At 40.6% G+C, this 14065-nt stretch overlaps 1 protein-coding gene across 2 annotated transcripts in view; it reads right to left on the bottom strand.

The window, feature by feature from the left end:
* ANO2 (anoctamin 2) overlaps positions 1–14065 on the bottom strand; it is a gene marked incomplete at both ends in the record, with an annotated part of 305878 nt that overhangs the window by 126908 nt on the left and 164905 nt on the right. For both annotated transcript variants that reach the window (XM_080913855.1, XM_080913854.1), the window contains one exon: positions 12052–12159. In XM_080913855.1, coding sequence (XP_080769981.1) covers positions 12052–12159 — 108 coding nt within the window. The remainder of the gene's footprint in view (positions 1–12051; positions 12160–14065) is intronic.

The following is a 14065-nucleotide window of genomic DNA, read 5'->3' on the forward strand; positions in this document are numbered from 1 at the left end:
AATAGTGACAATTAAAACTACCTATGACAAGAGGTACAATCCAGCATGGACCAGGATTGGCAGGTCTCCTTTACTCCATACCAACTACCAAATGGCCCCTCCACTCCCTCTGAAGCTTCTTCCTACCTAACCATTATGTGTGTTCCTTCCCACAACAGAGAAACAATTACACATGGTTCAAAGAATGCAAAGAACCTGAAGACAGCAACAAACAAAAAACCCGAATGAACCAAGAGTACACAGAAATAAGCTAACACCCCAAGCCACGAGCAACCAAAAATATACAAAATACAAATTAATAAAGACATAGAAATGCTGAGGAAATCCTAAAATGAAATAAAGACAGAAACTGAAAGTTTAACTAATCAAATAAAATGTTCCACAAATAACCTCATCAATAAAATATATTGTATGTTAGATAGAATAACTAGGCTTAAATATAAGATAGAAGAACTGGGTCATTCACACAAAGAAAATGATGCATTTTAAAAAAGAATGCATGAACAGATTGAAGATCTTAGGGACACCATGAGAAAAATTGAAGAAACAAATTATGGGCATAAAAAAAAGATTCCTGGTCAAGGAAATGATTCCCTTCCCTAAATCTTGATACACACACACACACACACACACACACACACACACACACACACACACACACACACCTAGGCATCAGCAAGTCCCCAAAAGAAATTCCCCATAACATACTGCAATTAAAACACTAGAGTCAAGAAAAACAAGAAAAGATAGTAAAAGCTGCGAGAGAATAGTCAAGTGTCATGGAAAGGTAGACCTACAGAATAACACCCGAGTGGGTGACAGAAGTATTTAAAGCCAGAAAGTTCTGTAAAGATGCATTCTAACCTCATAGATATCACAAAATTAGAGACAAAGGGAGACTCTCCTGTAGAGGCTAATAAAATTAGAAAACACTTAAGTATGTATCTTCAACACCTAAATTCCATTAACCTAACCAAAATTAAACCTAGATGCAATGAGCTATTCAAATATACATTTGCCAACAGTGAGACTAAAGCAGGAACAAAATGCATCCTGACCAAATAAAAGGGGGGGGGGCAGGGTGCATTGCAGAATTCTATAAGTCCTTCAAAGAATAACTAACATCAATACTACTTGAATTGTTCCACAAAACAGAACAGAAGAAAATCCACTGTTTAGATGGAGAGATGGTTCAATGGATTAGAGCACTGGCAAACAGAATTCAAAATCTTTACCATGATCAAGCCTCATCTCAACAGTACAGGGATAGTTTTGTTTACAAAAATCAATAAACATAATTCATTGTATAAATAAACTCAAAGATAGAAATCACCTGATCACCTCAATAGAGTCAGAAAAGAGCTTTGACAAAATGTAACTTTTTTTTTTCATGATAAAAGTCATGGAGAGCGGTAGGAATAGAAGGGGCACACTTCACAATAATAAAGGTTATATATCCTAAGCCTGTGGCCAACATCATACTACTGAAAAAACCTTCAGAGCATTTCCACCAAGATGAGCAGCGAGACAAGAGTATCTATTCAACTTCTACCCAATAGGACTTGGCGTTTTAGCCAGAGAAGTAAACAAGAGAAGAAAATAAAAGCTCCACAAATAGGGAAAAGAGACTTTGAAGTATCCCTGTTTGCAGATGATATGACCCTAGACATCACAGATCCTAAGACTCCACAAAAACAACTCTCAAAGCTGTTAAATACTGAGCAAAATGGAAGAATACAAAATCAACACATAAGAAACAGTAGTTTTTTATATACCAGTGACAAGCACATTGGAACAGAAATCAGTGAAATAATCTCATTCACAATAGTCACGCAAAACAATAAATACCTGGGAATATACTTGACAAAGGAAACGAAAGGTGTCCTCAACAAGGGTTAAGACATGGAAGGAAACAATAAAGAAAAGCAGCAGAGGAACACCACAGATTAGAAACTTAGTATTGTGAAAACAGTCATCCTACTAAAAGCAATCCAGAAATGCAATGCCTTCCCAAGGAAGACACCACAGATTCTTTATAGACATAGACAAAAAACTCAAAATGATATGGAAATACAAAGAAACAAAAGTAGACAGAGCAATCTTGGAAGCTCTGTAACCGAGTGAGGTATCACCATACCTGAGTCCAAGTTATACATGGGTCCAACAGTAATAAAAGCAGTAGCATTATGTCACCAGACAGATATATAGAAAAGAAAGGAAGAGAAATCCTAGATAAAAATCCACACAATTCCAGCTTCACTTGCAAAAAAAAAAAAAGAACATTTTCAACAAATGAAGCTGAGAAGCCTGGATGCCTCGATGCCAACACGCGGAAGAATGGAAGTAGAACTACCCCTTACAGCTATAAAACAACTCCAAATGGAGCAAAACACGAAATATCAGGCCCAGTCCCCTGATGCTGCTAGAGGGAAAGCTAAGAACCATGCTTTCATAGGCAAACATAGGTACAAATTCTGCATAAGACCCTCACAGCACAAGAAATAGGGCCAGCAATCAACATATGGGATCTCATGAAACTAAAATGCTTCTCTACAGCAGAGAAAGCTGTTAATTGAAGGAAGAGGCTGCCAAGAGGACAGGAGAAAATATTTGCCAGCTATACATCTGATAGACAGTAACTAGAATATACAAGGGACTCAAAAAACTAAACTCCAAGAAAACAAACAACCCAATTAAAAACTGGGCTGTGGAACTGAACAGAGGGTTCTCCAAAGCAGAAATACAAATGGTTAGGAAACACTTTTTAAAGCTTTCAATAACTAAAATCATCACAGAAGTTCACAGTAAAACTAGTTTAAAGATTCTACTTCACCCAAGTCAGAATGACTGTCACAATACAAGTGACAAAACGTGCTCACTTGAACGTGGGTAATGAATAATCCCTATAGTGGGTAATGGATAACCCCTATAGTGGGTAATGGGTAACCCCTATACACTGTAGATGCAAGCCCACACTGATGCATTGACTTTGGAAATGAGTATGGAAGTTCCTTCAGAAAAATAGAAATAAAACTACCATACAACCCAATCTCACCACTCTTGAGTATATACCCAAAGGAATTTATATCCTACAGATACACTTCCTTTGCATGTTCTTTGCAGTTCTGTTCACAATAGCTAGGAATGAAATAAACTTAGATATCCATCAATTGATGGATGGCTAATGAAAGTGTGGAACACACAGAATGGAATTATATTCAGCTATAAATAAAAATGAAACTTACAGGTGTATAGATGGAACAGGATGAGATTACAATGAGCAAGTTTAACCAGACCCAGAAAGACAAATGCTACATGTTCACTCACATGTGTAGATCCTAGCATTGACTCTTCAGTTTTGTGTGTTGAACTTGGATTATCTATGGAAGCCTAGGAAACAGAAAGAGGCATTGGGAAGATTTTCTTTAAGGGATGGGGTGTCACATAGGGTAGATTGAGTGATACTGGCTGTGGAAAAGTTCAAAGAGGCAAGGAAGTCGGGGAATGGGAAGATGGAGAGGTAAGGAGACAGTTAATCTAAATAAGCTAGCTATGAAAAGGCCACCTGGAAACCAATACAATTACCTGATTCTTTAAAAGTTTGGAGGCAAACACCCCATAAGACTACATGATGCTAACCCTAGAAATAATGAGTCCCTCAAAAAAAATCATAGTGACAGATAAGAGAGACCTCCATATGAATTGTTAGCCAGCAAAGCCCCCAGAACACCACAAAACAATACAGGCTCTTGCCATTTCACCATCAGCATTAGTTGGTATGACCTTATTGCAAAACCACCACACACCGTGGATGCAAGATATAAAGAAATCAAACTAAAACTAAGCTCAGAACTGCCACTGCTGCTGAGCTTACAGAGTGCCAGTACTATTCAGATGGCTGGGAGAGTAAGGGATCAGCTTTCTTACCCAGATGTGAACTCTCTGTACCACAATAATGTGGTGGTTTAAATATGCTTGGTCCAGGGAGTTGCACTATTAGGAGGTGTGGCCTTGTTGGAGTAGTTATAGCCTTGTCCTTATAAGAGTTGCCTTAGTCATGGTGTCTGTTCACAGCAGTAAAACCCTAACTAAGACAAAACACCAACTTTTCAGGCAAGATTTGCCCACTATTGCATCAACGGCATAACTGTATTGGATGTAATCAATGACTCTATAATTATCTGAGGACCATTCCACAACAGGCAACCCATGCCGACTACAATAAACCTGATAAAATTCTTCTGACTGAAGAGTCTGGAGCCACCAGAGAGGGAATTAGCTATGGCTTTTTGGATAAATTGACATAGAACCAAATTGCCTTCTAAATATCTATGTCTATATGCACAAAGAAAGATTACTCTTAAACTCATTATGCTTACCCACATTGCACAGCTGAGAGCAGAAAGAATGTAAGAGCCAGAAGACAGGGGAGGGATTAAAAGATGCTGTCTTCCAAGCATGACCCTGCCATGGCCATCATGAATACACAACATTAGTAGGTGTTCACTGGCACTGGGCCTGAATTGATTGAGCCTACCCGATAATCAGCTATGGATGGGAAGTCACTCATGGGCCCTTACACTTACTGCTGAACTATGGCAACTGAAGATTGTGAGAAATGGGGAGGCACAGTATCCATATGTGTAAGCACTACTGCTCCCTCCAAGCTCCAAATGGCCCTACTAAATAAATTCCGTAGATCAAAACCAAAAACCATGAATATAGTAAAGAGATTTGTATGGAAGAAGTGGGGTTGATGGGATGAGGGGGCTATGAGAGAAACTAAAATGCATTATAAACATGTATGAAATATCCAAGAACAAATATATTAATAAAAAAAGTTTTACTTATAACAGCATGCAAAATGGCATTGAACCTTGTTCCAAAAGGGTCAGTCCCAAGCTTCATTGAAGGTGATGTACTTCCTGAAGGAGCCAGACAGAAACTGTGGGAACCCCATGGATGCATGCTTCTCCTCAATAATAGATTTATAACAGCATGCTCCTTTTCGAGATCCTTTTTTTCTCATTTCCTACCACAGAAACTCTCAAGAGGTGACAGTCAGAATTACCTGTTGCCCTTTCAAAACTAAAGCTGTCTCATCACCTACCCGGCTCACATTCTAGTCCCCTCACCATTCTACACTGTAAAAGTGTAAATCTCTTCAGTAGTCAGGCTCTGTGGCTTGCAGGCTCCCTGCCAAAGACTACATTTCCCAGCCTGCTTTTTACCTGATGGAGTTATGTGGAGCCCACCAATAACTAAAAGGGATGAAGAATTTAATTCTAGGTTCAGATCCTTTTCTACTCCAGGGAAGACACACACACAAACACACACACACACACACACACACACACACACACACACATGCACACACACTATAATCAAAAAGGTCTGACCACCCTCATTCAGTTTCTTTCTTCCATTTATCACTCTGCATTTTTTGCACAGCTATTTCTTTTGCCTGGAAATTCTCGGTGGGGATGGGTCCAAAGGTGAGAAATAGAAGCCACACTTCATAAGAGATGACAGGAAAATCACAGATGAAAAAGTACGAGAAAGAAGAGTCAGGGACAAAATCATTCATTTAAAAATGAGTAGAAGTGAGAAACAGGAAGATAGATAGAAAATTGCCAGGATTCAGCCTTAAGCAATGGTTCTATTGTGTAAGCTCCATGCTGGTTTGGTATTGATACTGTTGCCCTAACCTCCTCACCAACGATGAATCTCAAGAGCAAAAGGATAATTTTCCTAGGCTCATAAGACTTCAGAGCCTATCTACTGATCTCAGGGATAGGTCTGATAACCATAAACATTGACCCTAGCTCAAATGTCCTTCAGGTTGGTGGCCATCACCCTTCAGTGTAAAAGGCCAGGTAGACAAGAACTCCCTTAATACTGAAAGTCTACAAGATTCTCAGAGGAAAGACTTTAGGTACAGGCAGAAAGGAAAAGATCTCACAGACAGATCAAGCCTCAGACTTCATCCTCTCCATGGCAGTCTTTGGCAAACCAAGTCTTTTGTGTGCTAATGGCCTATTGTGCAGAGGCCAATGAGAAACCTTCTTAATCTCTAAGAAGAAACTAAAAATCTTACTCAGTTTTGACTGTCACATGGTTATTAACTTTTTAGAACAGGGCTCAGAAGAACTTTGAGCTGTAGAACATTCAACAATCAAGAGCCTGCATGGAAATCTGGACACATACTGCCTTGGCCCACAGTAAGAGAGGCAGACATGGCCCTCCACCCTGTTTCCCAGACCTCCCCTGACTACACACTCTGACAGTTATTCAGCTTCCGGGTACTGGTGTCCCAGCCTTGTGGAAGGCTGTACACTTTTGAATAATTTATTCCACATGTTTGTTTGTTGGTGCTGCCAGAGGCACATGCTGTAAATGTTTCAATGCCTTAACTTTTGATGAGCTTTCTTTAGAAATAACTATCCCCAGGGTGGCATACATAACAGTGAATTAACACCCATCTATCCATGTGCCTCCTCCTGGCCCAGGTCCCCTTCGTTTCAGTGTGTCCCCATAAAATATTCATGGCCTAGGACATCACAGGTAGTGCCAGGCAGAGCTGAGGAGGAATGGGTCCTGCATCCACATTGAGTAAATATTTGGGAGACAAGTTTTAGGAGGTAACGCTTGCACCTAGTTAAGTAGAATTTTGTTTAAATGTTCCACCTTCTCACACCCACTCCCTCTTCTCTCTCTCTCTCTCTTCTCTCTCTCTCTCTCTCTCTCTCTCTCTCTCTCTCTCTCTCTCTCTCTCTCTCTCTCTCTGTGTGTGTGTGTGTGTGTGTGTATGTCACTTACACAAATATTCTTAACTGTTCAGTGCCTTAGGACTGATTCTTCATTCTGATTCTGAATAAGTGATTCTTTAATTTATCCATTCATGTTAGTGTTGAGCATTATTGTGTTTTCCCCAAATATTTAACTCTCTTGTTTTTAATAATCTTTTTACCTTGGCGCCCAGGCAGATCAACATATTGACTGGGCATTCATGCCAGTACTCTCAGATACACTCTCAGACACAGCATTTCTGTGATACCCAGCCCCTTCACCCACCACATTCATCTCTGCTCCCTGATGGAGGGTATTGATTTCTATAACCCACAATCCCCAGAATGACCTCTTGATTGAACTTTGATTATGTACTAGTGGGAGGTTCTGGCAGAAACTTGGAGCCTTGGGGGTTTTGAGGTATCTCTTCCCAGTGTTCTCTCTGCTTTAACCCTTCAGAGGGCTGCTCTCCCTGCAGGTTTCTAGTTCCAATTAGTTGGTCTTGACTCAAGGTTCTGATGGCACCATCCTACCTTCTGTCCTTCCAGCAGGAAGTGGTGGCCACTTCCAACTGTTGCAAATATATCCTTGCCTCAGTGTCTCCTATTTGCCTCAGCACCCCTTCTCCTAGCACCTCTGTAACTGGTTCTTTGTGGTATAGTTCTCTCCACTGCTCTATGTAGATAGAATGAGCTTCACATTCAGACTATATTAGGATACAAAGTTTATTTAAGAAAAGGATGCATAGGCTAGAACCAGAAGACCCTGGATGAACTCGCATCCAATCTTACTGCTATCAGTGTTACACAATAGGCGATCCAATTTTTAAGGTGATGGGCTGATGAGCAACCTCATCTTAGCAGCATCAGCATCTCAGAAGGGCACAGGCTCTAAATGCCCAATTGCCACATGTGACAAAAGGGGAAAAGGAGACACAATAAAGGGGCTGTACCACATGGTGACAGTGTTGTTGTCTGTCCAAGCTCTGACTTGGAGTGTGCTAACCTCTTGGCCTCACCATGTTGACCCTACTCAGAAAGGATATATAATTAACACTTTACTACAACACAGACATGTCATTTCAAATGAGTGTCATCATAAAATGCTGTTTTTTTTTTGAGGAAATGTATAGATTTTATTAATCAATGGATACAACTAACAATGAACTTAAAGATGAAAGATGATATTTTTTTTCTAAGATCAAGGATAAGAGAATTCCATTCTTACTATTTTCTCCAACACCATGTAGATCAGTGGACTAGACCTGACTGTCTAGATTTCTTCTGACTGTATTCATTAATTTATAGTAGGTTAATTTTTAAGGGTTGTCAAAAGAATTCAACAAATAAAATACTCCTTTAATAGACAACAGAGTATCCATATGCATTCTCTACATCACACACAAAAATTAACTCAAATGTTCATAAACCTATGTATGTATAAGGGCTAAAACCTTAAAATTCTTCATAACATTGAGCTAGGCAGTAATTTTTAAAAGACAGAACATTTTATGAATCTTAAAATTATGACATCTTACTACAAGGGCCTTGATAATCTTACCTATATCATTCCAATTTCAGAATGTGTTTTGCTGAGGTGAGCAATAGGCAATGATATGAAAGTACAGTTGTGATTCGAATAGTAAAATCAATAAAATGAAACATAAATGCTTATAAACTATATTACCTGATCTAGGACTATCATCCCAGATATACAAAAGAAGACATTAATACCTTTATAGAAAAACCAATTAACATACTTTTTAAGTAGGTGGAGGATTTAACCAGACAGTTTTCTAAAGAAATCATAGAAATGGCCAGTCGTATAGAAGCAGATGTTCAATGTCATTATTCATTAAGGAAATGCACATTAAAACAGCAATGAAATACATTTCCTATCAGTATGATAAATAAAGTTAAAACACACATGGTAAGTGTGTGATGTAAAACTGGCATAGCCACTTACTGACAATCGAAATACATAAAATAATGCATCCACCTTGATCTTCAAAATATCAAACACAAATTTAACATATGACCCAGTAATCCTATCTTAGATACACACACATGTGTATGAAAATATCAACACATAGATAAATAAAAATCAGACACCAATCTTCATAGCATGATTATTTATAATTAATTGGAAAAATAAAGACCATGCAAACATCTATCAACCAATAAGCAGATAAATAAAATAAACCAATGCTAAGCCTGGGATACTATTTAGCAATAAAAGCAAATGGGACATTGATATAAACTATGATGTGGGTCACTTTTCCCACATGAGAAGCTAAACATGACATGTTTACTGACTCCATTGGCAGGAAACTCCAGACCAACAAATCTCAAGACCCTGAAAAAAACATTATTTTCCACAGCTTGGCAACTGGGTATAGAGATATTTTTTTCTTAAGTTTATTCAAGTTTTTGTTTTGTTTTAGGTTTCTTTGCTTTGTAGTGCAGGGGAGTGAACCTTAGGACTTGTACATTTTAGACAAACATTCTACTGAGCTATATCCCCAGCTGAGTACAGGGTTTCTAGTTGGAACAATAAAAGTGCTTTGAAGATAAATTGTGGGGAACAGCTGCATAAATCTATGATGGTATTGAAAGCTACTGAACTGTATGGGTGGATTTTAGGCTATGCTTTGTTTTCTGGTATTGAAAGACTAAGTCTCCTGCTGCTCAGGCTGACCTGGAGCTCATTAAACACTGGAGAAAGGTGACCTCCAACTCCTAATCCTCCTGCCTCTGCCTCCCAAATGCTGTATGTGTCACTAGGCCCAGATCAAGCCAGAGTGATTTTTAAAGTATGAGGATTAAATCTCAAATGAAATGTACATGGTATGTTCAAAAAACGTGAAAGGAAGAAAAAAAAGAAAAAAGAAAAGCAATGGGCCTTTGACTTATGCAGAACCAATGGCTGGTTCCCCAACAAATAGCTGGGTGACCTTAGAAAGTTCCCTGTGCCAGTCTGAGCCTCAATAAATGGTAGTGTTTTTATCACTCCAAAGGAAGGTGGATATGGACAAAAGTGGAGTCCCAGGGTAACAGTGAAATGGGTGTCCAGGGGGAACTACTGGGATAAAAGAAGGGTAGCCAAGCCCAGCTAGAGCTTGGGTCTTAACTCCAGTCTGCTCCTCAGATGCCTGTCATTGCCACTTCATACTCCCTGATGCCCCAATGCACAAGGACTGACCACAACTCTTTTCTCCAGACAAGAGGAGCATCCTCTCCATCAGACATCAATGCAGCAACATGTCCATCATCCCCGTCTCCCATCAACGGTTATATTTATAACAAAGGAAGAAACATTTACGATATTACCAGAATTAAAAGAGCATAAGAAGGCTCCTGACAATCAAGCCTAGACCATGTTTATCTCACACTGTGCATTGGGAAACTCATTTCCTCCCTTTGCCCATAAGGCATTAGATGCCTTGGATGTTGCATTCTCAACAGGATAGCGAAAAGAGATGCTGAATGCTACAACATGAACATATGCATCATTCATAATGCATTCAGATGCTTTTTAATTATTCAAAGTTCCTGAAAGTCATTTGACCTATCATGCATATATATTCAAGCAATATTTATATTAGAACCACAGCCCTACTCTACACAATTCCAGCTCATTGGTGTTCCCATCTATGGAATTAAAATTAAATGAGTCAGGGCTGGAGAGATGGCTCCACATTTAAGAGTACTTCCTGTTCTTCCAGAGGAACCAAGCTTGATTCCCAACACCCACATCAGGTAGCTCACAACCACCTGTAACACCAGCTCAAGGAGGACCAGACATCTCTGGCCTCTGAAGGTCCCTGTACTCACACACACATCCACACACTTGTGATTAAAATAATAAGAACTTGTTTTTTAAAATTAAAGTTATATGTGATTTCCATAAAAACTACTCATTGTATATTGTTCTGTGGTTAGAAAGAAAGTTGCACAGGGTGGCTGAAGCTGACAGAATATGGAAAATATGCCTTGTAATGAAGGTGACAGTGACGATTAGTCTTCTGAGACCATGAGACCAAACTTACTATTCTCCAAATAATTGATGTTGTTGGGCTTTCTCTTAGTATAAAGGACGGAAAAAAATAACAGACCCCCTCCACCCATTCTATTTAAGTCTTATTCTCTCTCTCTCTCTCTCTCTCTCTCTCTCTCTCTCTCTCTCTCTCTCTCTCTCTCCTCTCTCTCTCTCTCTCTCTCTTAATGCTAGTATTCTGGGCTCAAAAACACCATTCTTCTGTTTTGGTATTTGCATAAATTTGCATGTTAACATGAATGGTTGCAACTTAAAGAATATAAAATATAATGAAATTTGAATTTATATCCAAGATGAAGAAAAGACACATTGAAAAACAACAGATTTTCACTCTTGTTGATTTTTTACCCCAGAAATCAGATTTAGGAAAGATATAAACACAGGATCTTGATTTAAAAGCAGGGTGGCACTCAGAGACAGGTACTGCCAAAGAGAACTCCCCCACCCCCGACACACACACACAGACATACACGCAGAGTCACTTACATGCCAAGTGTATTTACAAATCACAGCAATTAAGTTCAGAAAGGGAACATGCTTAACATTGCATTTTTCCTGTGGCCCACTAGAAGAATGAAATGTACAGACATCATGTAACTAACTCAAGCAATTGCAGATATGCATTTGCCTCTGTGGGTACTCAGGGCCATTTTCTGCTTTAGCCTTTGATTTCCCCAGTGCATTTGGAAGACAGTCTGACATGATAGTTAGATGCAGAGGCAAAGGTTAGAACTCCAGCCACATTTATTGGCTGTGAGACCACTAGCCACTGACATCATCTTTAGGTATAACTTTTCTTCATCAGTTCTCCTCATACCATTTACAAGCCTCATAGATTTTCCAAGAGAATAAGTGTGAAGGCAGCACATTTAGAACAGTGGCTGGTAAGGAACAGGGATCCAGGGAGGGCATAGTGTAGTATAGAGACTTAGGAAATGCTAGCCACAGGACAGCCATGAGATGGGTTTTCTCTTCTCTGACATGCCCTCCCATTTTGACCACACAGTACCACGAGGACCTCGGTGGATCTAGTTGCCATGACAGTCTGTTCCCTAGGGGATCTGGCTACAGGAGGATGACAGACATCAAGTGCTCATTCCATCCTGTGCAAGGTCACTTTTTTTGCCGCCAGTATCCCATCACTAAGGTCCCCAAATAGCACAAGAGGCACTAAGAGCAGAAAAGGCCAAGAGCAACACCTCTCACCTCATCATCCTCCGGTGAGTTGGCTTCCAGCTTCTGAACCACCGACTTGCCGCTCTCCTTCAGCAGTTTCTCCCGTACTTTGGTTTCATATTCAGGCCGGGAGTGCTCCTACACCAGAGAGTTAGTAAACGGAGTTAGTAAACAGGAAGGAGGGTGACCTGGGCCTGTGGATCAGAACCAGACACCACAAATACATCGAACTGGGTTTAGGGATGGACAGTCTCAGACATGAATTGCCACACAACACAATTACAAGGTGTCTACACCAAAAACACAGTCTTGCAAGAAGTGAGACACAGGACGCTCATTGACACACTGAGAACCAAACCTGGGAACGTTCCTGGGTTTGTCGCCGGTGTTGAAAAAGGAGAAAGAAGATGTTAACCGGAAAGCTGATACAGCCAGAAGCTACATGTTTTGCAGAACCTTAAGACAAAGGCAGGAACATTGCACTGTCCCCCGCCGCCTGCCCCTGTCTTCATGCCTGAAGCTCACCTACAAGAAACCCAGTCCCTGATAGAAAGGTTGTGTCCCACAGCTGGGAGTTTGGGGAAGCAACCAAACTTCTCTGTGCCGTGATCCTGCAAGCTAAAATGACAGCCAATAACATCAAAGTTGTGATGGCCACAAGAGGGTGTGTATCTTAAAAATTTATTGTCTGGACCTGTCTGAGCAACATAGATGAGCAGTTCACTGGTGAATACAGCAGCATGCAAATTCTCAAGACATATCACTAAGCTATTGTGCCTGTCCAGCCTGCATTATCAATCACCAGGCATAGGAAAGAGCTTTCCGGTGAATCAAACCACTTTGGACACAGCTTGCTTCAAAGGAGACTTAGCAGAGGGCAGCAGACCTCTCTGATAGGCCTTCCCACAATGGCTAGCTCCAAGAGGAATTCCGAAGGCATGAGGATTTCGGAATCTTGTCCACTTTCTGATGATCCCTAAGCACAGATTCGGATGCAGGGGCATTGTGCTGTTCGGACAGCACATTCTTCTTGTTACCACCCATATGTTAGAGACACTAGATACATTATTAACCCCTGGTTGCCTGACAAGCTGTGGCATTGGAGAAATCGCTCACATTATTAAGAGAGCAGAGCATCAATAGCATCGTGGTAGCCAATGCTATTTAAGGAGCACAGCATCATGGTGGCCGATGCTATATAAGTGCTTTTTCAGGGCCTCCCCTATCACACAATCATCTAAGGCACCCCAGACCCATCCCTTTCAGCAGTCCTCTAACTACTTCAATGCTCCCCCAGACAAGTTCTCCAAATTCCTACAGTTTTAGAGCACTTTGCCCTCTTCCTGTGGCTAGACCCACACAACTGTTGTATTCTCTTCAGAAGGATTGGCTGTCTGTCATATTCTTTTGTTTCTCACGGTGACTAGTATCCTGCAGAGCACATGGAAGTCTTTAACTGTAGCTGAGCCTCACTTCTAACTCTGCAACACAGCATTTCCTAAGGTGTACCCCGAGAGAGTCCCAGCTGAAAAAGATGTCCAGGATAACTTCTTCCAGAAACCATCCTTCTGAGACTCTCCAAGAGCATACTGAAAGTTTCAGAAAGCACCCTGGTAAAGACACTTCTCCAATATTCTTGAGCTCAGCATTTCCCCACAGAACAGCTCTGGCCACAACAATTAGGATTCTGAAGTTTTCCATCATGGCCGCTGACATCCCTACACTTTGCTTCTTCATGGCACCAACGGAGGGTCAGAATTCAAACCTGCAGCACCCGCCACTGAGTGCCTTAATGTGTATTCTAGCCCTTGCCAAGTCCCAGGAGCCCCTAGATTTGCAATGGCTGTGGCTGTGACCCACCTCACCCCCAATTTAAGCCCCATTTTTCTATGTACAAGTTTAGCCTTTTGGTATACAGAGCCCAGCTGTCCTTGACTCAACTGAGGCAGATCACACAAAGATCTTCCTGTTTGCACCCAAGCATACCCAATAAGCTATTAGACTCCCTCAAGAGCTGAGCAGATGGGCTACTGGGCAGATGAGA

This window comes from Micromys minutus, assembly GCF_963924665.1.
Source record: "Micromys minutus genome assembly, chromosome: 3".
NCBI lineage: Eukaryota > Metazoa > Chordata > Mammalia > Rodentia > Muridae > Micromys > Micromys minutus.